This window comes from Trichoderma camerunense, assembly GCF_050948025.1.
Source record: "Trichoderma camerunense strain CBS 138272 chromosome Unknown V8C40scaffold_7, whole genome shotgun sequence".
Lineage (NCBI taxonomy): Eukaryota > Fungi > Ascomycota > Sordariomycetes > Hypocreales > Hypocreaceae > Trichoderma > Trichoderma camerunense.
Window position 1 is genome coordinate 1,374,360 of NW_028145363.1, and position 24,357 is coordinate 1,398,716.

The 24,357-nt window shown below is 48.6% G+C and overlaps 11 protein-coding genes across 11 annotated transcripts; 6 read left to right on the top strand and 5 right to left on the bottom strand.

The window, feature by feature from the left end:
* Window positions 1–1,066: 1,066 nt before the first annotated feature.
* On the bottom strand, window positions 1,067–1,954 carry V8C40DRAFT_265083 (uncharacterized protein; the record flags this gene model as incomplete). The annotated part of the gene is made up of 1 exon (XM_083219615.1): window positions 1,067–1,954. The coding sequence occupies one exon, from the start codon at window positions 1,952–1,954 to the stop codon at window positions 1,067–1,069; it is 888 nt and encodes a 295-aa protein (XP_083074400.1).
* A 237-nt stretch (window positions 1,955–2,191) lies between these two features.
* On the top strand, window positions 2,192–2,943 carry V8C40DRAFT_265084 (nucleoside monophosphate kinase; the record flags this gene model as incomplete). Its single annotated transcript, XM_083219616.1, has 4 exons — window positions 2,192–2,228; window positions 2,281–2,546; window positions 2,606–2,791; window positions 2,851–2,943. The coding sequence occupies 4 exons, from the start codon at window positions 2,192–2,194 to the stop codon at window positions 2,941–2,943; spliced, it is 582 nt and encodes a 193-aa protein (XP_083074401.1).
* A 434-nt stretch (window positions 2,944–3,377) lies between these two features.
* Window positions 3,378–4,801, bottom strand: V8C40DRAFT_243155 (thiamine-triphosphatase). The gene has a single exon (XM_083215359.1). It carries the CDS (start codon window positions 4,198–4,200, stop codon window positions 3,574–3,576), a length of 627 nt encoding a protein of 208 aa, XP_083074402.1. The 5' UTR covers window positions 4,201–4,801; the 3' UTR covers window positions 3,378–3,573.
* A 264-nt stretch (window positions 4,802–5,065) lies between these two features.
* V8C40DRAFT_243160 (uncharacterized protein) lies at window positions 5,066–6,368 on the top strand. The gene is made up of 2 exons (XM_083215360.1): window positions 5,066–5,345; window positions 5,409–6,368. Exon 2 carries the CDS (start codon window positions 5,523–5,525, stop codon window positions 5,913–5,915), a length of 393 nt encoding a protein of 130 aa, XP_083074403.1. The 5' UTR covers window positions 5,066–5,345; window positions 5,409–5,522; the 3' UTR covers window positions 5,916–6,368.
* Window positions 6,369–6,713: 345 nt separating this feature from the next.
* V8C40DRAFT_243162 (major facilitator superfamily domain-containing protein) lies at window positions 6,714–8,797 on the top strand. The gene is made up of 4 exons (XM_083215361.1): window positions 6,714–7,091; window positions 7,171–7,980; window positions 8,043–8,115; window positions 8,180–8,797. Exons 1-4 carry the CDS (start codon window positions 6,829–6,831, stop codon window positions 8,420–8,422), a joined length of 1,389 nt encoding a protein of 462 aa, XP_083074404.1. The 5' UTR covers window positions 6,714–6,828; the 3' UTR covers window positions 8,423–8,797.
* Window positions 8,798–11,366: 2,569 nt separating this feature from the next.
* Window positions 11,367–14,562, top strand: V8C40DRAFT_274408 (uncharacterized protein; the record flags this gene model as incomplete). Its single annotated transcript, XM_083220598.1, has 6 exons — window positions 11,367–11,861; window positions 11,947–12,071; window positions 12,159–12,284; window positions 12,344–12,427; window positions 12,482–13,371; window positions 14,057–14,562. The coding sequence occupies 6 exons, from the start codon at window positions 11,367–11,369 to the stop codon at window positions 14,560–14,562; spliced, it is 2,226 nt and encodes a 741-aa protein (XP_083074405.1).
* Window positions 14,563–15,177: 615 nt separating this feature from the next.
* V8C40DRAFT_265090 (GFA family protein) lies at window positions 15,178–15,834 on the bottom strand (the record flags this gene model as incomplete). The annotated part of the gene is made up of 1 exon (XM_083219617.1): window positions 15,178–15,834. The coding sequence occupies one exon, from the start codon at window positions 15,832–15,834 to the stop codon at window positions 15,178–15,180; it is 657 nt and encodes a 218-aa protein (XP_083074406.1).
* Window positions 15,835–16,371: 537 nt separating this feature from the next.
* On the top strand, window positions 16,372–19,327 carry V8C40DRAFT_243171 (Zn(II)2Cys6 transcription factor domain-containing protein). The gene is made up of 7 exons (XM_083215362.1): window positions 16,372–16,594; window positions 16,666–16,680; window positions 16,914–17,057; window positions 17,184–17,695; window positions 17,762–18,410; window positions 18,477–18,672; window positions 18,740–19,327. The coding sequence occupies exons 1-7, from the start codon at window positions 16,558–16,560 to the stop codon at window positions 18,993–18,995; spliced, it is 1,809 nt and encodes a 602-aa protein (XP_083074407.1). The 5' UTR covers window positions 16,372–16,557; the 3' UTR covers window positions 18,996–19,327.
* V8C40DRAFT_243175 (uncharacterized protein) lies at window positions 19,320–20,574 on the top strand. Its single transcript, XM_083215363.1, has one exon. It carries the CDS (start codon window positions 19,671–19,673, stop codon window positions 20,448–20,450), a length of 780 nt encoding a protein of 259 aa, XP_083074408.1. The 5' UTR covers window positions 19,320–19,670; the 3' UTR covers window positions 20,451–20,574.
* On the bottom strand, window positions 20,461–22,715 carry V8C40DRAFT_243177 (2EXR domain-containing protein). Its single transcript, XM_083215364.1, has one exon. The coding sequence runs from the start codon at window positions 22,527–22,529 to the stop codon at window positions 20,634–20,636; it is 1,896 nt and encodes a 631-aa protein (XP_083074409.1). The 5' UTR covers window positions 22,530–22,715; the 3' UTR covers window positions 20,461–20,633.
* A 308-nt stretch (window positions 22,716–23,023) lies between these two features.
* V8C40DRAFT_243179 (NAD(P)-binding protein) lies at window positions 23,024–24,272 on the bottom strand. Its single transcript, XM_083215365.1, has 4 exons — window positions 24,006–24,272; window positions 23,494–23,936; window positions 23,250–23,424; window positions 23,024–23,185 (listed from the first exon to the last, which is right to left on the bottom strand). The coding sequence occupies exons 1-4, from the start codon at window positions 24,120–24,122 to the stop codon at window positions 23,159–23,161; spliced, it is 762 nt and encodes a 253-aa protein (XP_083074410.1). The 5' UTR covers window positions 24,123–24,272; the 3' UTR covers window positions 23,024–23,158.
* Window positions 24,273–24,357: the final 85 nt, after the last annotated feature.

Genomic DNA, 24,357 nt, shown 5'->3' on the forward strand with positions numbered 1-24,357 from the left:
GTCGGCCATGGAATTCTCTCTACCTAGCATCTTGTTTCTGACGTACAGTAATATTTCTGCACAAAATTATTCATAGAATTGTCATCAGATCATGAGAGTTGACTTGTACATACCATTGCGGCTAACCTTGGTTGCCGCCTTCTAGCAAACATGCAAGCGGATGACAGAAAAACCGAGACCGAGAAGAATTCGAACACCCACTAGGTAGTTAAATTATATGCCTACAAGGGAAGTAGCTGCTATATCTACATTTCCCTGGTAACTACTACTATATCTATATTTCTTTAGTAGCTGCTATCATATTGGTATTTCTCTAGTAATTGCTGCTATACTTGATATGCATGTCTACAGCCTACCTACCTAAGGTAGGTACAGACTGCCGCAGGCCGAATGATGCCCACTTGTCACTTGTTGTAGGCCACCCATTGTAGCACATTGTAGGCCACCCAGAAAACTACACGGCTAGATACATGTAGGTTACTGCAGCGAGTAGCCACTATCGCCATGCCATTTGTAGCGAAGCCAATAGTAAACATTTCAGTACCCATGTTGGTTACAACCTTCTCGGCAACTTGCATACACGAAGATTATCCATGTCCTGGGAAGAAGTTACTGCCCTAAATCGTACTAGGAATGACGACGATCATCACTGCTGCACTAGTATAGCTTCCGAAGTTGCGGATATAAGCAGTTTGAAGGGCAGGAGCTCATCAGTGGCGATATTCATACTGAAGATTCGGGGTGTGCTTCGATCGCCGTTATGCGGGGGAGCGCGCGCAAAAAAAGGTGTGTCAATGGAAAGACGGGTTGTTTATTGTGAAGACGTGAATGCAAGAAAGCGAAATGTTACTGTGAATATCTCAATTGCTCTATGGCTGTAATAGGAAGAATAGATCAACAACTCCAAACTATTCAGCCAAATCATCTATGGAATCCCTAACATGACAAAGGTCTTGGCATCATATCTAACATTCAGAGCTTACCAAGTCCAATTCTTATAGAGCTGACTCGTTCACTAAAAACAAGACATCTATTGCCGAGATCCAATAGCAGATATTCCGCCTAATCACCACTCCAACTCTTTGTTGTCCGAGGAACAGGATGTCTTGTTCCAATCATAGACCCCTCCCCGTTGAACAAATGCCTCTTCGTCCCAAAAGACGGCTTGCAAAGCTCGCTGCACGCCAACTTCCAAGATGGACTTTGACGGTTGCTGTCCATTTCTATCCAAGAACCGCATGTATTCATCGAGTATGAGGTATGATTTCGCCATCAGTCGATTGGGTTCTGGGACGAGAGAGGCTTGGCTGGCATGCCGTTCACAAAAGCGATCAAATTCGTCGTCGGAAATGGTGAGATTGTGAGCGTTGCGAAGGGTCTTGTCGCGGTGCTCGTTCATATCCTCCAAATGGTTGAATCTATTCACAACTGTGTTGAGCTTGAACTTGATGTTGTATTTCTGACACCAAGCAGCAATCTCGTACAGCTTGCGAACGGTGTTGCCGGATCCTCGTCCAATTTTGATGTTTGTAGCTTCGTCGAAGGAATCACAGCTGACGGCTAGAATGCCAATATTGTGACCATGCTTTTGAAGAAAAGCTTCTTTGACCAAGCTTCCATTGGTAACAATAGAGACAGATTCGAGTTGAAGAGCGTCTTTGCAGAAATCTATCATCTCTCCCAGAAACTTTGGGTAGAGGAATGGTTCTCCGCCAGCAAAGTTGATCTTCTTCATCCCCGCTTGCTTGAGGAGGGTCAAGCCCCTCTTGGCATTCTCTGGCTTTTCAATATGAGAAGTGATTGCTGTGTGGAAGCAAAAGAGGCACTCCTTGTTACACTTGCGTGAGAAATGATAGTTGACAGACACTGGAACCTTTCCAGAGCGAACGTGCCATTTGACAGTAAAGAATATGGCAGTAACGATGATTATCAGAATGTAGATAGAGAGATCCATGTTGAAGGTGTTGGATTTGGTCGACTAAACAGTTTGGACTTCTCACAGTTGGCCTGAGGAAAATAAAGTGTAAAGGGGAGAGAGAAATTGGCATAACAAACGGATTTTCTTCCCGCTTTTAAAGAGAGCAACGGGCACCCGTGCCCTATTGTAACACCGCTTCTTTCCCCTCCTACACAAACGGAGCATCAATCCCAGACAGCGGTGTGCTTTGACTTCAACCTCTACAAGATTACCATGGATTCTATCAAGGGAAAAGTAGTTTTTGTGCTTGGTAAGTCAAATCGGTATGCAACTCTCTGCACAAGCTAACGCGTCTCGACTAGGTGCTCCTGGAACAGGAAAGGGAACGCTCACCAAAAAGCTCGCCCGAAAGTATGGATTCAAGCATCTGTCCATAGGAGATCTTTTACGACAAATTGTGGCGTCGCCAGATGCGGATGACACAGTTGTCGAGTATGTTCGACGCGGAGAGCTCTTGACTACGGAGATGCTCTTCCCCATCCTGAAGCCACACGTTGATGCAAGCGGCGTTACCATCTTGGATGGTTTCCCTCGACACCTTGACCAAGCAAAGGAATTCGAACAAGAAGTACGTCTTGCACACTTAAACTCGTCAGGTGACTGGCTACGTTTCTAACATTGTGCCAGTTTCAGCATCCTACCGTTGTTCTGTTCTTCGACTGCCCCGGAGAAATGGCCGAGGCTCGAGTGCTCCAGAGAAAGCAAGGTCGCGAAGGAGATAATGCCGAGACCTTTAGAAAGAGATATGCCGAGTTTCAAGAATTGAACCCTTCTCTACTTGCTTACTACGAGCAGGCTGGAAAGCTCATCACGGTAAGTAAGCTTCCGAGATGGCTAAGCTATTTTTTTGTTTTGCGTCTAACGAGTGGTAGATTGATACCAGTGGTTACTCCAACAGTTCCTACAAAAAGCTACTGGATGCTTTGCAAGTTAGTCGGGAATGGGCATCTTTGACTGAGGAGTAACGTGCCACAGAGTACAAGATGCTGCAATGCGATGTTTGGTTGGGTTTGGTTGGGTTACTGAGATTCGAAGGAGAGAATTCTGCAGCACGCATCTTTATTACTCGTCATCTTATGTGAGAAAGTACTAGCAGGCCGTAGAATCTTGAGGGGAGTAGCTATTCAACACCCCAAGTTGGCTATCCAGCACCCCAACGACTACGTGAAATCTGGGCATTGGAACCAGAAAGCCTTGTATCTGGTACCACTGCAGGCATTTATTTAAATAGTAAATATAATACCTATCCTTTTAAGATATCTGACACTATAGCTATATTTCTCCAGTATTTACTACTATGTCTACATTATCTAGTAACTGCTATTATAGTTATATATCTGCAGTATTTACTACTATAAGTATAGTTATCTAGTACTCCATATTATTTGCGATGTAGGATGCTGAATAGTAAAATTGGGAGGCTGAATAGGCATTCCGATCTTGAGTCACAGCTACATAGCCAAGTTCCTCTTTGGCGATCAGTTTAATAGCACATATGGCGTAGGCTCAATCAATAATAATTTGCGCATAGTTGTGTCGCACAAGTCAAAAATTCCTATCTTCCTTTTCCCCGCGATTCCGCACCTTTCCATCTCTCATGCAGAATCTCTGCGCTGACGCTCAAAATATGCCGTCAATTTGCCCTTTGGCTGGCCTGCGGAAAACACCCATGCATACGTCTTCATAAAGGCAGCCACCCTCTCATCCATCACCCGCATTTCATCTTGTTTCTGCTGCTCAGTTGACTCGCCGGCCAAGGACTTTTGCAGCTCGACCTCCCCAACCTGGTGACCAAAGTCCATGGTATCGAGCACAATATGGAACTCGTCGTCGGCTATCCACGATTCACGCGTAGTGAAAAAGACCGCAATGGGATCAAGACCAAAGTTTTGTGCCGCAGTATCGTCGATGGCAGTGGTGCGTTTGATGTATTCTGAGATATCGTCGACATTGTTGAGCTCTTCAAATCTCGAATTTGTGAACGATCCGCCCTTTTTTATTTTGGCTTCCCACTGCTCGTCTCTTTTCCGGATCCAGGCTCCAGCCGATGAGAGGAGATTCGACTTATCGTAGTAAGAGTCGCGTATTGTTTGGATTGGAAGCTTCTGGAGGCTTTTGAAGTGAGGGATGCCGCCGCATCGGGTCAGTTTGGGGACTGCAAACGAGCGAAATTTCCTCTCCACCTCCAAAACGCAAGTTGGGGGGAATCGTCGAGATGCCATGAATGAGTGGCAAGAGGTCCTCCCTGAGAGGAATACCACGTAGGATTGGTAACTTATTCTGGCAAGAAACACTCCTGGGAAGTCTCCATGCTTACCTCTGCTCAGTCTGAGCTGTTGGGTTGGAGAACGGAGCAACAGCTGCCAGACAAACGAAGAGGTCGAGTTTCACAACGTCAACATAACGAACGAATTTTGTGGCCCGTGCGCAGGCAAAAATGAACGGACATTAAATCGCAAAAACATTATTCAGATACTGAGAAATTTCGCCTTGAAAACTGAACAAGTCGAGCTAGATCCTTCGTCTCGAGTAAAATCGTTGTATGTACGCTGAGGTGTGCCATATTTCCAACACCTTCTGGCAATTTAAATGAGTTAATTCCCTACTCAAATGAACTAAATTGAAGTTATCCGGAATTGTAAATACTACCTTGCGTATGGGTTGTGGATAGCTTCATCTCACTCTGCATGGAACAACTTCAATCCATGTCACTTCACGATCTATGATAAAGAAAGCCTCTGTGGCAGAAGCGAAGGAGATTAAAATCGGTTACATACGGCAAGTTAACCCGAAAATATGCTAAGATGATCGACGAATGGTCAGGCCATGACCCATCTCTGCCAAGAGGACGCGGGATCCTATGGCATTTATGAGATGACCGACTTCCGGCGAATCTCCATCCTGAATCCTGCCTATGCAGGGGCCGTCCCGCATCTGGTCGATCCTCCAAACGATCCTCCAAACGATCATCCTGTAGGATCGATGGATCGATCCTCCATCTTACATATCGGCCGATGTTTACTACTGTAGATAAATGAAGCGACGAGCCGAGCCACAATGTGTTGGCAGACGATCATTTCCGTTTAGATACCGCCAGACATAAGCTTAAAGTTGTGAAATCTGCCTCGGTACCTAGATTGGTCGGCATCGTCGAGCCGTCTAGTTGAAAGGATTGGCATGTGCCATGGCTCTAATAGCACGCTGTGGATGTCTTGACATCATATGTTTTCACAATGAAACAAAGTGCTGAAGTATGTTGGAAAAGCCAAGTTAATACGACGGTTACACCGCCTCACCAAAGAGGCAACTTGAGGTAACTTGTAACTTGTCATCCGAGTCTTTACACGAATGTGCCGATCACCAAAGAGTCAGTCATTCATGAGCGTCGTAGGATGAAGGAATAGGGCTCCAGCTAATCATTGTGGGCAAGTTATCCTCATAAATAGTAGAATCATCTCCTTATATCTGGAGAAATGACATTCAACCACTCGTCCCAAGGACCAATTCCTTTCGAATCACTTTTACACTGAATCTTTCGCTCACCATGCATCTCACCAATTCAATCGCTCAAGCCGTTCTCTGCCTCTCAGTTACGGTCTTGCCTGTGGTCCACGGCGCCATCGCTATCGGCAACCAGATCAGAGAAGGCGGCACTCACTTCAACGTCGCCTGGATTGAAGGGCTAGACCCTTGTAGCTTTGATGTTGAGATAGCTCCAGAAAGCGGACGCGAGTGCAATCGCAACTTTCGACTCGATGGCACTGATTACTACCTCGTGGGCTGCACCGATCCCAACACTGGTTATGCCCAGAAGCCTCAAAGGCTTCGACGTGTCAAGGACAATTCGCTCTATGGGAACTGTGCCCCAGTGAAGAAGAAGGAGATTGACTGCAAGGGTCATACACACAACGTCGTGAAGCGCTACGTCTGCGGTTAGACTGCTCAATCCTGACAAAATAAAACTTCCGACAAAGTGGTGAGCTAAAGAGTTCATTGGAAAGAGGACGTCAGAGAATGTGACGAAAGGTTTATGGAGATAAAGCTATTGGTTTGAGACGGTCAAAACTGATCAATGCTCTGCCATTACGATGAGAGAAAGCGGGACCTTGGAGGATGCGTGTATAATGCATATTTAACTGATCTGTGTTCTGCTCTGGTACATAATACACATCATTCAAGGCTCAAATTAGTGTCCCGTCACGTTTTCGTGTGAAGAGCATGTTTTTAGTCTGTTATGTAGGGCCAATCTTGTCTAAGTCTTTCATGCCTTGAGTACTTCTTAACCGAGATGACATGTCAAGGAGGTATCCTGAATACATGTACAACTCATTTCTTGCCAATCTAGACCCCTTGAGCTTGAGCCTGGGCTTGCCAGCCTTGTTAGTCGCGATGTGTTTAGAGAATCTTCCCCTGCTCGGTGGTAGACAAAGGCTTCTCACCTAAGAATTTCCGTGATCATGTGCTTCAATTCTATCCTTTCAACCGCTGTTACTATAACGTAAGTGCAGGAACGGCATGCGCGTACATCTTTAACGCCCGATTCAATAGGAAGAACGTATAAGGGATTGCCTCGACTTAGCCGATCGAATATATAGCAATGACGGAGAAATACGCTGGACAGCGCCCTATTATGGATTGCGCCAAGGTCAATTACTCCGACACTCCGCGATGTAATGCGGGGAGAGTTGCGCCATGGTTCGGGGAAACACCCCGGCTTTGCAGGCTAAAGGCAAGGCGAGCATCGCCTCTTATGACTAAAGTTTTGGTTATAAAGTGTCAACTGCAGGACAAAACCAGCGAGGTTCTGCCGTTCTTTTCTCCATTACGGATTAGAGAGCACACGATGCAAAATGGCCATCACCGCAACTCAGACCACAGTTGAAAGCGCAATTGAGCTTCCTGAATTGACGCAAGGGAGTGGCCGTGATGCTGATTCGACTGAGGCCGAACCAGCGCAGGGGCCTGACCAACGCCTCAATAAGTCGGTGTACTTGAAGATCATCAGCGCTGGCTTCTCTTTCTTCGTAGCTGGCGTCAACGATGGAAGCATTGGAGCCCTGATACCTTATATAATACGCGAATATGACATTAGCACGGCAATTGTATCGAGCGTGTGAGTGTAAAGCATCGCTGCGGAACTGGTTTGAAAACCATGAATATTTTCACTGACACAAGGAGCTCAATGAATGTAGCTATGGCGCCAACTTTCTCGGCTGGCTGTTTGCAGCCTTTGCCAACACCCATCTCTGCCAATATCTCAACCTCGGCGCCATGCTTGCCCTTGGAGCCGTGTTCCAGATTGCGGCACATGCCCTCCGATCTTGGGATCCTCCATTTGGGCTGTTTGTCGTGACATTCTGGCTTGTGAGCGTTGGACAAGCATTTCAAGATACTCATGCAAACTCGTGGGTTGCCAGCGCTGTTCCCAAGGGTGCTCACCGCTGGCTGGCCTTTATTCATGCCATGTACATGGCAGGCTGCTTGGTTGGACCGTTTGTTTCCACTGCCATAGCGTCTGCCGGAGACGTCTCGCGATGGTATCTGTTTTATACGTTTCCGCTAGCTCTTGGTGTTGTCAATCTTGGGCTGACTTGCGTTGCATTCCGGGATACTCTTGGGCTTCATCAAAAGACAGTTACAAGTGAGAGCAGTGGAAGAACCCTTGGTGAAACCTCTGAGAACCCTAACGAAGCTGTATCGAGGAACAAGGAGGCCACGCAACTCATAAAAAAGACGGCAAGCACACCAAGTGTCTGGCTGCTCAGCCTCTTCTTTTTCTTCTACCTCGGCTCCGTCCTTACTGCTGGCGGTTGGGTCGTGGAATACCTGGTCAATGTTCGTCATGGTGATTTATCGCAAATGGGTTATGTCCCTGCTGGCTTCAGCGGCGGCGGTCTTCTTGGCCGATTGCTACTAGCAGAGCCAACGCACAGATTTGGAGAACGCCGGATGGTGTTTTGCTACATCGTTGCCGCGATTGGTCTCCAGCTGATATTTTGGTTGTATGACCTCCCGCCCGGCCTCAAAACTTATCGAGACAACCAAGCTCACAGTAGAACCCTAGGGTGCCGAATATCATCGCTGCCTCGATCGCCGTTAGCTTGATCGGTTTCTTTACAGGGCCATTGTTCCCAACTGTACGTTTTTGCTTATTCTGCATGTCTCATGTCAATTTCGGCACCGTCTAATTCTGAGAAAAAGGGCATCTCGCTTGGGTCAAAGCTTTTCTCGCCAGACATTCACTCCACCGCACTACCGCTGGTGTTTGTTTTTGCCCAGATGGGAGGCTCATTGTTTCCCATCATTACAGGTGTGGTATCTGCCGATGCCGGTGTGAGAGTTCTGCAACCGATTTTGGTCGCTCTTCTTGCCACTACGGCAGTAACTTGGATGCTGGTGCCATCGCCAAAGTCAACATCCAATACTGCCCTGCATCAAGAGTGATGATGGCGATCTAATGTGATACAGCATGCTTCTGTAATAACATTCGTCGATTTATGGCATATGAAAATGTTGTTGGTGAGCGCGTTCATCAGCAATATGGCTCGTGTAAGCGCCGGTGCTGGTGCATGATGAATACAATGATGACTGTGAGAAATGCAACTGGCAGTTTTGCTGGAACAACTCTATTGATCTCTACCAAAAGATGGCTGTGAAATGATATCCTACGACTGGTTGAATCAGTTTACCGCACTTCCCGTGAAGCACAAATCAATACGCGCATGTAGTGTAGCCGCTTGTGGCATTGAACAAACCATGTATCACATTCGTACACATGCAGCCACTACCAGCTCCCAGTTATTCGTCAAATAAAATCATCTAAGAGCGCAGTCTATTCACCATTCGTGCTCCCCTCTGTAAACAACATTTGCCAAATAGCATCGGAGGCCAATCGGAGTGTTGCGCAAAGGGCCTCTACTCATCGAGAGAGTTAAAAGCTCGATTCTATCCCCCTTGCATGCCGCGGCAGGAACAGCACATCCCGCTTCATGCACAGTTACATTTGCACCAAGTCCCTGACCGAGAATTTGCAGTCCCATCGCCTGAGCAAACACCATTAGCGCATTGTTTGTGATGCAAGGGTTATGCATGTCTCGTAGCTTTGCGGTGCGGCTCGATCACTTCTCTCACCGCGTTCCGAGATAAGTGGATGTACGAGCAGTCCGTACCTAAGTAACGCCATAAGAGCACATGTACTCGTACGAATGATTGGATGATCGGACGAGTGACTTGAGCTGACTCGAGGTCCACCAGGAGTCGCTGTATTCACTGCCCCTCGATAAAACGGGCGCAACGGAAACCCGGTAGTTGAACAAGACCAAGGCTGATCAATAAGATCAGTCACCTGTCAACTTCCGGGATCCAGTAACCGACGTGATGCAAACGGGACGTGAGTTGAGACTGACAATATCAACATTATGGTCTAGCTACATGTACTCCGCATGTGGTGTTGGTAACGACAGAATTGAAGGCGTGGTGCTTAGGCCATCTTGCGATCGTAACACAATCGGATTGTATCATCCATAATGGTAGCCTTCATCCTAGATCAGATTAAATCTTGACAGGATGATCCCTGCTCTCACTTCTGTCCACCGCATATCGCAGCCGGTCAACCTCAGAGTTACGGGAAGAAATTGACAAATACTGCCAGGGTACGTTCACACTATTACCCCTTGCATCTGAAGTTCAGCCGTACCCGTACTCTCAACTTGGGCCACCCGTGTTTCATTTTGCTTTTTCTTCTTCCATTACTATGCCGTATAATACGCAGAATGGTCAATAGGTTGAACGGGGATCGATATTTGATAACTGATATAACTGATATTTCGACACTCATCGATGGCTCAAGGATAAGAGAGCATCAACATCAATACTCCTATGCGCTCATACCCGTACTCTGTACTCCGTCAATAGATAGCGATTCCCCTTAGGGTAATCCAACTGCCGCTAGTCTCATCCCAGTGAAGCACAAGTTCAAAATAGCGCGGAGGGCGATGTGACGAGGCGCGGGAAGATCGAAGAGGCGGGTAAAGTGGCAGGGTTATGCTGGTCGACCGGCGGACGAATGTGAAGAGGAACCGTCTGAAGTATTGACGCCGTTGAGTGATACACGATCTGCTCCCGTGGTTTTATAGTGAACGTCGGTCCAAGAGCTCAACTGTTAGCTCGGGTTCAACGAGGACTAGTATAATGTCAGACTATCCAAATGCGTATATCCAGAAACTGATCTAAATGTGCAGCTGTAATAATGTCCTTGAAGCTGAGGTCATGATTCATGGAGAGATCCACCGAACTCGATCGCCAATCTTGCAGAAGGGCGGTATTAAGCGACCAACGAATACACTGGTACACGTAAAGAAGATGTTGCTGGTGTCAAGGCGCCCATGTTTGGCCTCAAGATACTGTCAATAGTCATAGTTGTCTACGATCCGCTTCAAACGTGCATACGGACTTATTCACAAGCTCACACAGCTTGCAGCCACATGCATGCAAACGTGTAACTCACATCATCGGGCCCTCATCATTCTCGTACCGGGATCCAACGAATAGCACAGACAGGCAACGCAAGGGAATCGTTTTTGTCTCACAAAATCTGCAAGGGTTCCCGGACCCGACAATGTCAATGTTGTCTCAAGGGCTATTTCCGCCCCCAACCCATGAGAAACGCAGAGACCAGGCCATTCACAGCTTCTCGGGAGCTTGGACGCCCGCGTCTGTCACCCACAGCGGGAACAACGTTGGCCGGTGTGACAGGAGCAGGGTTCAAGGGACGTTGGACGAACGAGATCGGCAGCTTGTGGCTGGTTGAGCACAGGCGTTTACCATACTTTACTCGCAGCCACTCGGAGACGAACGGTAGCAGTAATGTGATCAACGGTTTCGTTTTGACTGCTTTGTCCGCTTATGCTTCTCGGTTAGATTTTCACTGCATCCTTGCGTTAGAAGCGCCAGACATAGCCCAAACAAAGAGCAGGCCAAGCAAAATAGGGGCGTTTATCAAGACAGCAAACTACTATTCGAAGCAAGTACTCGTACATGCAGCTGCATGAGACGAGACGAGGGTGGGAGAGTGAACCACTCCGGCCCAAAATTCTGGCCCAACACTCACCCCCTTTGTGCTCATTGCATCCAGTCTTTTGTTTCCTGTTCAGCTCCATGGTACCAGACATGCGGAAGAGCACATCGGGACCCCACGGCACCGATCGAGATTAAAAATCTACCTCCCGTCCTGTTCTTTCATCTTGTTCTTGATCAGTTGCTGCCCTGGGCTTTTTCTTCTCTCATTTCGCCCACAAATACCCGCGGCCCACAATCGACAGGCAGAGCATCGTTTGTGCTCTCTTCTCGTCGCGAGATCTCAAGTCCTTGCTAAAGGGTTTTCGCCAAGATGGGATCTGAGCTGGGCCTCACGGCTGACTCCAAGCCTGCGGCCAGGCTCAACGGGATCGGCATATGGTGGATTTGCTGGACTATAGGCTGGACCTTGCTGCTACTCTGGGGCATGGGCTTTCTCATCTACCAGCGCCGTATGCCCATGCTGAGGATAAGAGGGATCGGGTTGTCGCTTTCTGCCATCTCTCTGCTCCACCTCTTCTGGATATCGGTGCAACTGGGCTATGTTCTGGGGCCGTTATATCCTGGAGACACGCAATATTGGATCATGAGCACATATTTGCCTCTGGGTATTGGCTTGTTCCACGCTTCAAACACTCGCTTTCTCCACGTTGCACAACGCCAAAAACAATACATTGACCGTGCTGATATTCTCAACGCTTCGACTGCGACCAAGCTCAGCAACAATGGTGGTATTCTGAGCAGATTCCGCAGACTCAATCACACCACCAAGGTTGTCATTCTAGTCGGCTCTGGAATGTTCTTCCAGGTCAGTGCATCCATATTCACACATTCTCATTCGGTCGGGGAGTTTTAAAGTTTTACATACCACGAGCTAACAATGGCCCACGCAGCTATTCATGGCAGTCTTCATGTTTCTCATCTCCCGCAAATGGCATAGTTCATGGGGCATCCCAGGCACCGAGGTTTCTGGCACTGAAATGGAGCAAAAGGTCCAGATGGGCCGAGGATGGGAATGGTGAGTTCTCCAAACGACATCGGCTTTAAGAGCTCTTGTGAAGCTTTATAGCGTCGGCCGCTTGGGTTCTGACATGAATATCAACAGGTGGCCGTCTGTCTTGTGGCTGTTCTTCTGGGCCTGGATTGTTGCGCCATTCACGTTGTGGCGTGCACGAGATATTCGTGACACTCAAGGATGGCGCACTCAAACCATTTGGTGTGCAATATCCGGGTAAGTTTGGTATAGAGGGAATCCAGTTGCCTCTAACTGACGGATCTGCGTATATATAGACTTCACGCAGCACCTATGTGGCTCATTGCCCTCTATGTCCCCGGGATGGAAGCGATTAATCACCAGTGGATTCCTCCTCAGTGGTATGTTCTCAGTCCCGTCTCTGTGCCGAACTAAACCGCTAATCACTGTCATAGGATTGCCCTCTCCATATGGTTAATGGAAATATTTACCGTCTTCCTCCCATGCTGGGAAGTCTTGTGCCATCAAAGCCTCTGCCAAGAGACGCTAAACACAATTGAGCAGTGGGAGAACAACAAGACAGGCCTCGGCAAGGCCATCAGATCATTCAAGTCCAAATCGACAATCATCGACTCCATCAAGACCGGATGGAGGTCGACCAACAGTTCGATCAAAACGTCTTCCGTAGAGTCGATTCTGACGTTGAGTGCTCTCGAATACGTGCTGGAGAGGAATCCCGAGCCTCTACAACAATTCTCAGCCCTGCGGGATTTTTCCGGCGAGAACATTGCGTTTTTAACAAGCGTAGGAGAGTGGAAGTCATCGTTTCCCGCTTCGGTCCGCAGCCGCAGCGGCATTATGTCTGATGATACGAAGCGGGAGCTTGTCCGCGAGCGATTCAACCGCGCGCTTCGGATCTATACTGAGTACATCAGCGCTAGCGATGCGGCATTTCCGATCAATATCTCATCAGTACAGTTGAAGAAACTCGAGTCCATCTTCGAGGGGCCCGCGCGATCAATGTATGGTGAGAAGCAAGCCGTCAATCCTGCAACTCCCTTCAACTACCCCGAATGGAACAAGGCCGCCTCTGTCGCTTCATGCTGTGAGGCTTCCAAGTCAGTCTCTGAGAAGGACAGTGATTCAGGCGACTGCGTTCAGTATTGGGGTGATATTCCGGAAGACTTCGACCACGGCGTTTTTGATGACGCCGAGAAGAGCATAAAGTACCTGGTTTTAACAAACACCTGGCCCAAGTTTGTTCGCGATCGCCGAGATTCTATGGAATCCTTCGAGAACGCCGGGAGCACCGAAACCGGCGGCTCCATCTGCTTTCCTCGCCCAAGTAAGCAGTAGGTAATCGGGTAGACTAAATTATTCTTAATTAGTTTTGAGGCGTTTTGCGGCGGATGGAAACGGACTTGCGGGGAATACCATCAAAACATTTGTTCCATGCTCTTCCACTTGTACATGTGATTCAGCGTCATAGTATTGCTCTAATCGCCCGAAGACGCGATAGGAAATACTAAACATTAGTGAACGCCTTAGTAGCGTTGCATACATGTAGAGTTCCAGGGGCCGGTAAAATAAGACCGTGGCATTATTGCTTAGTGGCGTCAGCTTTTCCAATGAGTCAGTTTTCGCCATGTCGAAAATGTCAGAAAATGTCAAACGTACGCCTTAGCGCGACATGTTTGCTGGAGACTCGGATTTGTGGAAGAGATGGCTTGGAGATAGCCGACAACAAAGACTCATTTCAAGACGCTTATCTCCAACCCTTTTGAGTCTTTTTTATAAATGAGAATGTCCATCCGCCGGATTGCATCAAGCATCAAACAAGTAAGAAGTCTCATACAAAACAACAACTTTCTTCCATATTCTCTCGTGTGCCCCACATACTCAATCCACCTCTCATACTAAGTTGTCGGGTCTCTCACTCACTCGCTCACACCTCTCATACCTCTCACGCACTCACAAACTCAACACACTACCATCCAAAATGGCACCAAGTTCACTCTCCATCCGCAAAGCCACCCCGGCCGACCTCGCACCCGTTCTCGCACTCGTGCGTTCTGCATACCGCGGTGAATCCAGCCGCGCAGGATGGACAACCGAAGCAGAACTCGTCGACGATCAACGAATCGACGAAGAGGGTCTTCTAGCAAAGATCAATGAGCCTTTTGGAGCGGTACTTGTTGCCCAGGACGAAGCCGGCGACATCTTGGCATGCTGCGAGGTTCTAAAGCAGAGCGACACCGTGGGATACTTTGGCCTTTTTGCCGTAAATCCGCTACGCCAAGCCGGAGGAATCGGACGCACTGTTCTCACTGCGGCGGAAGAATATGCCAAGCAGACGTGGGGTCTAACGGAGATGGAGATGACGGTCATTTGGACTCGCGAGGAGCTGATTCAGTATTATATTCGTCGAGGATATATGCTGACGGAGAAGACGAAGCCGTTCCCTTATGCTCAGCTTGTTGGCGGCAAGGCGTTGAGAGACGATTTGTATTTTTCTGTTTTGATAAAGGCTCTTTGAGAAGTGCGTAAATTCACAAGCACTTTGGGATTATGTTTGGGATGCTGAGTTAAGCATGGAGTTGGATATTTGTAGATGGCGTCTGTTTTGAAGCATGAGCATGAATTGATGATATCTGATGAACTGCCTTTAGTAAAGTCGCGTGCAAGTGGTGTTATGTGATTGCGGTGTGGATGTGAGCATTTGTGCCAGCTCGATATATCATGATAAAAGGGAGCAGTTATTCAACTTCCCAAATTTATTATCCAGCATCCCACATCCTATATGGAAGCTATAGGTACTAGTTAATAATGCTAGATGCTGAAGGAAGATGGTAATAGTAGAAGATACTAGAAGAATATATATATAATAGCAGATACTAGAGGAGAGTAGCGATAGTAGCAGAGGGTAGCGAAAGTAGCAGAGGGTAGTGATAGAAGGAGAAAGTAGTAATACCTATAGTAGAAAATACATGTAGTGATAGTAGCAAATAGGTCCTTGAATTCCACGAAAACGCTGGGGTGTTGAATAACGAATTTGGGGTGCTGGATAACATTTCCCCGATAAAAGAGTACTGTGTCATTATATGAACCTGAGTCAACATTGGTTCGATAATACAATAGCCAGCTCAGATCTTTAGTATGAACCACCAACATGCGGCATCTCGCAACGTGGAGGCAACCTCCCATCGCTTGGAAGCCAATCGAGATACATGACGGCCTTTGTTTCCACCCACTCTCTCAGATCAACGCTTTTCTGACCTGCATCAATCGTGTGTCCATTCACACTAAGATATGAGCCTTGGTGAGGAATACTAGCATTGAATTCGACCTTCTTGGGTCTCCAAGCCTTGACAGAGACGCCATCCTCCTCGGAGCCAGATTCAGCACCAGCTAACGCAACCGCCTCGGGCAGACTAACATTGACAACTTCCCCTTTGCCGTAAAAGATGAAGCATCTCACCGCACACGTTTTGCAGTAGAGGAAGTGCAGCGTCTCATTGTTACACACATAGTCGCCTAGACTCCCGAGAGGATCTAGAGGCGATAGAAGTAAGAAGTCGTCGAAAGCAGATGCGGGACGGACATGGAGAAACCCCGATTTATGGCAAATGGTGCAATTGCACCTGTAAATGCGCTGGACTCCTCGAGATGGCGGCGGTTCTGAGTTGAGAAGCGTCGCGGGAGGGAGAGTCAGAAAGACAATGTAACGAATGGCCCCGCAATGGCATGAGCCAGTGTAGGGTAATCGTTGAGACTGAGCAGAGTCTTGATCCTGTGGTTGATGGCTCATGATGCTTTTTAGTTGGTTTGGATAATGTCTGTGTTTCAGATACCGAAAGGAGTTGAATGGATGTATCATGCGTTGTTTGTTTGGTAGTAAAAGCACATGATTCTTGGGATTGTGAGTCAATTCACGAGTTCAGCTCAGCTTCTCTAGTTGCAGCGTTATTGAATTCAGCTGCCTGACCACAATAAGCTCGGGACTTCGGTAACACATATTCATGTTACCCCACCAAAGGCAGAAATTGTGTCCATTTTGATGGCAAAAAATATTCAACTCATCTCTCGTCATATCGAGGCCAGAAACAACAACAATCTTCTTGAGAGGTGAGATTTGGACAGACTTCAACGCCCGACACTTCTCAACAGCCATCAGAAAGTAACAGGGTCTCATCTCCAATTTATATCCACATCCTGATTCGTGACCGATCGCACAACGGCCGTTTGTCCAATTGCCCCGTTTAGGCTTAGATCTTTCTCCGCAGCTTGGCCTCTCCTCCAAGGAAATCATCGCCGGCGATTACTAAAAGAAATGGTCACGCCCAAGACCGATTTTTGGCCGAATCTGGATGCCCTCGCCGGATCTCGCTTTGCTTCTCTCCATCTTGTTCTCCAGCTCGCGTCTTTCCTCGTCGCATATCGGCATAACGTCAGCTGTTCAGGTTATTCCCATCAGGCCACAGCTATACCGGACGATTTCCCGTGTGGCGACCAGCTGGGCTTCTGGAACTTGATGCCTGCGGTCAAGCACCCGTGCGTCCAGTGCAAAGGTCCGCTTTCAACTCACCTCAACATGCCCCTTTATTCGTTATTTTATAGCTGACTCGAGGGTTACCGATAGAGAAGCACGTCAAATGTGAGATTGATCCTTTCGTTCGTTTTTATCCGGCCCTGGCCGTTGGGCTATGACATCTTTGCATGACATCCATCTGCGCTTCTTACAAGTAACATGTACGAAGAGGACATGCTACTTTTCTCGGGCCGGAGGAGCAGTAGACGTCTCGTACATGGACACTTGATCTGCCGTACTCCACGGAACTTTTAGAGCGGCATTGCTGACATGATGCTGCCATTGGCAACCCATCGTAGGTGACGAGGAGCGCCCCAAGTGTCGTCGGTGTCAGTTGAAACTCTTGCCATGCACACGTCCAACTAAGAAGACCGTCTTCCGCCATGGGTCTGCCGCCAGTTTTTCCAAAGAGCAGAAATGGGTCAATAGCGAGGTGAAGCACTGTATGTAGACTGAGGCCATAATGGCCTTTTCCCCTTGAGGCCAAGACTTGGCCATCTCCCTGCCTTGCCAAACTGGTATCGAGTGACACCCGATGATTTGGTCGCTGACTGTAAATGGATATATAGTTCGCTTCCATTCCCAGGGAGGTGGCCCCGCGGTAAGTCAAGAGAGTCCTGATCCGCATAGGGAATCCGAATCGTGGACCGCGGCTACTCCTGGCGCGACCAATCAGTCCCCATATCATGTTATCTCAAGCGGTGGCCCCTCAATTGACTCGCCTTCAAATCACTCGCCTCACCTGAGCCAGCAATCCGAAGATAAGACCCCTGATGGAGCGCCGTTTCGGACCCTGGATCCATATGATGACCGGCCGCCTACACAATATAGGAGCACATCCCTCGGCCCCCAAGTCCGGCCTCGTGGACAAGGGGATGTTGATCATTATTCTTCCGCGGGGCAGTCTACGGCAACATACCCCACTGACGATGGCTCTGCTTCATATGCCTTATTGTATGACCGTCATGTGCCAAGCGTGATATCATCACAAGAAGATGAAACCTTTCGAAGACGGTTTCCCCTGGAAGACACTCGGGAGGCTTGTCTTTTTCGATATTTTGTCGAAGAGATTGCGCACTGGGTAAGTTCTTGTCTTCAACATGATATGACGACACGACGACCTGGTTGTGTTGACACCCATGGATAGTTTGACTTGTGTGACGAAGACCGCCATTTCCAGCTTGCCGTTCCTCGACTTGCTCACCACCATCCACACCTCCTCAACGCGATATTCGCAGTTGCTGCCCGCCATCTTAGCCGTCTTCCCCAGTACCGGACCCCCGCCGGTATTCTCTATCACGGACAGATTATTCCCAAGCTCAGCGAGCATGATGCAGTCGAGTACATGCTCAAGTGCATACCCGCGCTCCGGCACTTTCACGATATTGATGACGATGATTATCGAGACAGCATCATCGCTACAGCTGTCATCCTCCGCCAATTGGAGGAAATTGACGAGGAGGAAGAGGACGCCTCAGCAAATGACAGTGGCAATGGCCAAGGTGATGACGCCCATTTCCAATCCGGAAAACAACAAGTCAATTTTCTTCCCATCATCAATGCTGTATTGAGAAGCTCCGCATCGCAGGCATTGTTTGGCCGAAGAAGTCTTATCCAAGCCGCGTACTGGATGGCCCTTCGACAGGAAATATACCATTCCTTCACTCGAAAACAGCCACCGCAGCTGTTCCCTTCGTCTGATTTATGGCATAGCGCTTCCAAGGCGAACAAGACGGTGATGCATACTGTCCAAGTGGCCAAGTGGCGTTGGGAAGATGGATCTGAACGCGAATGGAGTAAGTCGGATGATCTGCTGAGTTTCGGTGTATATCTGCGAGGAGACTAACCAAGGACCTTTTTAGTGAGGCTCATGGACCAGCAAAATTACCTCGAGTATGAGATTCTGGCCAACTTCCGCCCCATCTTCAAGAGGACGGCAGATAAGGCCAAAGGGGAGATTTTTCCTACCATCTGGTACGGATCCAATCTTGAGGTTACCAGTATCCAGCAGAGCATCATGGCAAAGTCGGTGCTGGTTGCCGAGAATCCCTTTCTCAAGTATGTCCCTTTGTCACACACCTTTCCCTTCTCTTTATGCGACCGGTATTAATGTTTGGTTCTTTAGAGCGCCATCAGCATCGCGGGCGAGCTGGAGAAGGGCTGAAAACGATGTTCGTCTGTTGTTGCTGGAGCTCTGCGGTATCGCCCTCTGTCATCCCGCCTCGCCTCCAGCGCTCTTGAATGCTGCCATTGGTATTCAGCTGTATGGCGACTTTTTCACGGACCGATATGAACGTCAAGCGCTGCGGGTTGTCGTTGAAAAGTATCGAGATGCGCGCGCCTGGCCGGTCCAGAAGCTGTTGGAGATGTTCAAGGAGTGATTGATCTTGTTGAATTGGAAATTTGATCTCGAGCTGGCGAATATAATCGGCGTCTTCTATAGAGGCGGGCTTTGGGTTGTATCAGCAGTGATATTTCTGTTCGTGGCCTTGGTGCTATTAGAGTCTAGCAAGCGTTGTCGAATTCGATATTTCGAGATGTGATGATGAAAAGAAGATGAATTGATGTTGCATTGAAATGGTGCATCTGGTCGTCTCGAAGTTGCAGCGCTGCAAGGGCACTGTAATGACAAGCTGGAGCGTGTAGGTGCAGCTGGATTTGAAAGTCACAGCGCGTCTTGGCGGCCACCAACGCTAAATGGAGGCGCTATCAGCCGGACCGTCAATCATCACCTCTGTTGGATCGACTCCAAACTTCCGAGCGTGACGATGAAGTGTTCGTGGTATTCGACGAAGAGACTGCAACGCATCAGATAATCTCATAACTGGCTTGTATTCCCTTTTATGATACTATGACCAACTTCAATTATACCTCGCGACTCTGTATTCAGTATCACTGAGGGTGTTTCATTGGAGGGATAACCGTGCCGTGCGCAGTTGTGCTGATGGGCCGTAGCCATATTCACGGCGATCTGCAGAGTATTGGCTTCCAATTCACATCCATGGATGGATTATGATATTTGCTAACCAGTGACTATATAGGTGATTTTAGCAAAAATGTCAGCCCGAAGGGTAACTAGGGCTGCCGTAGCCAAAGCTGCCGCCGAAGCTTCACCATCCCCAGCCACATATACGGCTTCAACCAGCAATTCCCTTATTACCAGGACCAAGTCCAAGACTAAGTCCAAGATCACCAAATTACCAGCATCCTCAAGTACCACCTCCGTCAAATCAAAGCCCAAACCAAGCTCAACTTCATCATCATCAACCACACAAACCCTCAGCTTCCCATCCGCCTCCCATTTCGACGCCTGGCTCCTCGACTCCGGCACCTCAACACCCTCCGGCATCTGGCTACGCTTCAGTAAGAAATCAATCATCGCAAAAGTCCCCTCCATCAGCTACCTCGACGCCGTCGACACCTCTCTCTGCCACGGCTGGATCGACGGCCAGCGCAAACGCCTCGACGAACACTTCTTCCTGCAGCGCTTCACACCTCGCCGGCCCCGAAGCCTATGGTCTCGCCGCAACGTCGAGCGCGTCGAGATGTTGACGGCTGAGGGACGGATGAAGCCTGCAGGCATCGCTGCTGTGGATGCTGCAAAGGGGGACGGGCGCTGGGATAAGGCTTACGCGGGGCCAGCGACAATGGAGGTTCCTGAGGATTTTGAGGATGCATTGGCAGAGAATGAAGTGGCAAAGGTGATGTTCCAGGGGCTGGGCAAGTCGCAAAGATATTCGTTCCTGTGGCGCATTCATACGGCTAAGAAGAGTGAGACGAGGGAACGGAGGATCCGAGAGTTTGTCAATCTCTTGGCCGAGGGAAAGACATTGTAAGGCACGTTGCAGAACCAAGTATCATGATATGCCAAGATGATGGTATGTATCATCGGAGGGGTTGGTCATTATAATCATCTATAGGATGTCCTAGTACCGTAATATGCAATCCAAATAATCCGCCAATATTGTCCAAATCCTGTAAAAACCCCTGTTTACGCCAAAACTATCCTTGCGCCAAAATCATTCGTAATCGTCTTCGTCAGACTCCTCTGCAATACCGTCAATAAGATCGTCTTCGGATCTCTCCTCATCGTCATCCTCGTCATCCTCATCATCATCCTCAGAGTACTCTTCCGGATCTGTACTCATGTCGTCCTCTGCCTTTCTTTTACGTGACGGGGGATGCCTCTGTGGCACGAGATCAAGCCGAGTGGCTAAACTCAACTGCCTTACATCTGCGACTTCCTCTTCCTCTTCTTCCTCTTCATCATCTTCGTCATCATCTTCGTCATCCTCTTGGCCCCTATGATTGCTCTTTACTCCATTTGAAGCCCCTTTTCCGTCTTTCTTGCTGCTGGATCCATCCTCGTCCATCCCCTTGACTTCAACGTCATTACCATCATCGTCGTCTTCTTCTTCATCGCTGTCAACAATCGCCGCACGCTTGCGACTTCTCCTAGTGCCGTTGGGCTTGCTCACTCCTTCATCCTCTGTGTCTGACGTGACGACTCGCGCTGGGCGGCTAGTGCGAGCTCGCTTCGCCCCTAGTCCTTCAGATAAATCCTCATCATCCGAATCAGCTACAATTCGCCGTTTTCGAGAGTTCTGCGCATCCGTGGTAGAGCTTTCGAGGTCAGCCGGCTCTGGCTCTGGCTCTGGCTCTGGCTCTGGGCTGGAAAAGACGGGAACGATTTCTCCCACCTCGTTGCCATCTAGGGTGACGTCGTCATCATCGTCATAAACTTCATCTCCGGACATGTCATCCTCATTACTATTGTCTTCGCTATCATTGTCAATGATTTCGGAGTCATCGATTCCCTCGCTTTCGTATTCGTCAGGCTCAGATTGGGAACTGGCATCGGAGTCGGATGAAAAATCAGAGACTTCCCAGATGGGAACGCCGCGTTCATAGCTCTCCCGCCACCTTACCCTCGCTTTATCCAGAGCTTTTAAGCCCTCTGAATCATCGAATGCGAGCATTGGGAGGACTGAGATACTACGAGTAAAAGGTAATGGATGGGATATATCTCTTATCATTGGGGTGGGGACATTGTTACGAACAAAGTCGTCGTAGTCGTCCGCATTCGGCCAACATCGTTTTGTCCAAAAATAGTCATTGCCTCTGTCCTTTATAGCGGTAGTATGTGTATAAACGAAATCCGAGCCACACCAGCGCTGCACGTAGGGGGCCAACGGGAGGACAATTTGGGCGAGAAGAAATAGCCGCTTGAGATTATGGAATGGTTCCATGGCGTGGATGAAGTAAGGAGCGGTGTCGATATCCGTGTCATTGTCGTTAAAGGCGTGTTCGTCAATTGCAAGCTGCACCACATTTTCCGCGAAGCCGTCGAAATGATATGCGCTGTCCTCCAAGCTCTCATCAGCAGCCGATGGACTGATGTGCCCTTTTTCGTACCCGTCGATTTGGACAACATCTCGATCCCGGTTGAAGGACACCATTCCATAGCCATTTCTCGCAGAATTCTGAACTTTGAGAGTGTGAGGCAGAATCTTGCGAGCGACCTCTCGAGCCTCTCGATTGACGGCCATGAGGATGCGCGTCCGCTTGGTTACACGGGCCAGATCTTTACCAGGACGAACGTGCCAATCCCGGAACAGACGCTGGATTTGGTCGCCATACTCGTTTTCTGTAAAAACCCCGGGCATCTTTCGAGGGATGGCACGAACTTCGAACTGAAGAACGCGAGGCCGCGCTGCCTCTATCAGGCCAAGCTCCCAGATCCTGAGGCGCAGCTCTGGAGGCAGCTGAGAAAACCCGTGGAAGACGCGTCCCTCGTAGGGATTCTCGTCCCAAGGATCGGTCCCATTGTAGAATTCGTATTCGACGGCCGAGTCGTAGCTATCGTCGTCGGTTTCTTCTGCGTATCGGAGCAGAAGCTCAGAGTCTTCATACATCGTGAAGGCGCAATGGAAGCCAATCGATCTCGTGCGGAAGAGAAGAAGAAGGGAAAAGAAGAATGCAATCGCCTTTTCCGAGAGAGACGCGCCGTATATAAAGGGAGAATTGGCGCTCAATACTGCTAGGTCGTACCAAGTAGGCGACAGTAATATTAAACTCGATGGCCCGTCACTTTGGCCTTTTGGCGCTGCTCAACTTTCTTGGACTGTGACGTGCTGATAAGATAAAGCGCCGCGCTATCACGTGTTTCCGTTCACCTTGCCAAAGTGACTGCCGGCTGTAGCGCTACTTGGCCATGAACGAGGGAGATGTACATGCGCATGTATGCTCACATGTTTTCTGGTGCGAAAGGGAGCAAAAGAACGTTCAAGTAAAGGGAAGCGTTAGAGCTTTGCGTACATGTACAGGTAGCTGCATCATAGTCTCTCCCACCAAATGTACTCTATACAAATACACGTGAAGCTTCAATCTCAACATTTACATATCTTGTCTGTCTGTCTAGGAGAGGTAGGTAGGTATCTTCATCAATTATTATTTATTCATCGCTTGTTTTCTATGAAATCCAGTCACGATTCTATGTATGACAATCACAATTTCTGCTCTGAGCTTCCAGAGGCTGCCATTTTCAGCGCGCCATCCACCCGCCATCGACCTGCTTCCCAGTTAGCCAAAATTGTTTCGATAACGCAACCATCGCTTTCGATGCTTCAACGTACTAGAATCGTTTCTCCAGACACGTAGGAGCTTGCGTCAGAAGCAAGAAATACAGCTGGTCCTTTGAAATCCTCCGGCTTTCCCCAGTGTCCCATGGGGATGCGTGTCACGATGGACTGGTAATATGTCTGATCCGGGTTGCTGCGTGTGTCTGTATTCATGTCTGTGGCGATATATCTGCAATTTCTCTTTCATAAGCCGAATACGGTACGGTAATGGAAGAAAAGATATTCGCTCGCAACATACCCTGGTGCTATTGCGTTGACGCGAATCTTGTGCTGCGCCCATTCATTACTAAGGGCTTTTGTAAGTTGACCTACTGCTCCTTTCCTGGCCGAATACGCAGCCATTCTCACGCCGCCCTGGAATGTGGATAGACTGGCGATGTTGATGAGCCGGCCATCGATCTTGTTGTCGATCCAGTATCTGCCCATGTCGCGGCACAGAATAAAGGGGCCGTTGAAGTTGACCTCCATGACTTCGTCGAGTACCTCCTGTGAAATCTCAGTTGCAGGATATCGCCGCATGATACCGGCGTTGTTGATGAGGATGTCGATACGATATGTCTTAGTCACAGAAGCAATGAGTCCATGTACACTGCTTCGGTCACTCAGATCTGCTACAACAATGTGACATTTGCGTCCCAGAGCTTCGATGCTCTGCTTTGTAACACTCTCCTCTGTATTTCGCTATTGACGTTCTCACACTTAGCCAGAGTTATGGTCTCATAGCGTCTGGAAATTTGTAAAATGACTTACCTGGACAAGGACAATATCTGCACCGGCCTCAGCAAGCCCTATGGCGATGGCTTGGCCAATACCGCGAGTGCCTCCAGTTACTAGAGCAGTCTTGCCAGCCAGAGAAAATAGCTCCATGATTGAACAGCAGTTGATTCACCAGTGCAATTACACAGAGTGTAAATGAATCAGTAAAAATAGGCCAGGTTACTTATTTGAGACTTTGTCTCTGCGCGAAATTTAATTTTCAGCGGCAATATTCAGAGTTGAGGTTGAGCTCTGAGTTCAATTGTCCACACTAAATGCTTCACTAGAGGCTTGTGACAGCGCGCTGTCTTCGGCGTTTCGGCGATGCGACTCCAGACGACTTTCT

Excerpts from the sequence above, each read along its gene's own strand:
- V8C40DRAFT_243155 (XM_083215359.1), bottom strand. The coding sequence starts at position 4,200 with ATGGCATCTCGACGATTCCCCCCAACTTGCGTTTTGGAGGTGGAGAGG.
- V8C40DRAFT_243160 (XM_083215360.1), top strand. The coding sequence starts at position 5,523 with ATGCATCTCACCAATTCAATCGCTCAAGCCGTTCTCTGCCTCTCAGTT.
- V8C40DRAFT_243162 (XM_083215361.1), top strand. The coding sequence starts at position 6,829 with ATGGCCATCACCGCAACTCAGACCACAGTTGAAAGCGCAATTGAGCTT. Across the intron at positions 7,981-8,042 it reads CTCCAGCTGATATTTTGGTT|GGTGCCGAATATCATCGCTG; the intron begins GTATGACCTCCC and ends GTAGAACCCTAG. Across the intron at positions 8,116-8,179 it reads CAGGGCCATTGTTCCCAACT|GGCATCTCGCTTGGGTCAAA; the intron begins GTACGTTTTTGC and ends TCTGAGAAAAAG.
- V8C40DRAFT_243171 (XM_083215362.1), top strand. The coding sequence starts at position 16,558 with ATGCCTGCGGTCAAGCACCCGTGCGTCCAGTGCAAAG. Across the intron at positions 17,058-17,183 it reads CAATAGCGAGGTGAAGCACT|TTCGCTTCCATTCCCAGGGA; the intron begins GTATGTAGACTG and ends ATGGATATATAG. Across the intron at positions 17,696-17,761 it reads TCGAAGAGATTGCGCACTGG|TTTGACTTGTGTGACGAAGA; the intron begins GTAAGTTCTTGT and ends ACCCATGGATAG.
- V8C40DRAFT_243175 (XM_083215363.1), top strand. The coding sequence starts at position 19,671 with ATGTCAGCCCGAAGGGTAACTAGGGCTGCCGTAGCCAAAGCTGCCGCC.
- V8C40DRAFT_243177 (XM_083215364.1), bottom strand. The coding sequence starts at position 22,529 with ATGTATGAAGACTCTGAGCTTCTGCTCCGATACGCAGAAGAAACCGAC.
- V8C40DRAFT_243179 (XM_083215365.1), bottom strand. The coding sequence starts at position 24,122 with ATGGAGCTATTTTCTCTGGCTGGCAAGACTGCTCTAGTAACTGGAGGC. Across the intron at positions 23,425-23,493 it reads GTCAACGCAATAGCACCAGG|ATATATCGCCACAGACATGA; the intron begins GTATGTTGCGAG and ends GAGAAATTGCAG. Across the intron at positions 23,186-23,249 it reads TGTCTGGAGAAACGATTCTA|GTCGATGGCGGGTGGATGGC; the intron begins GTACGTTGAAGC and ends ACTGGGAAGCAG.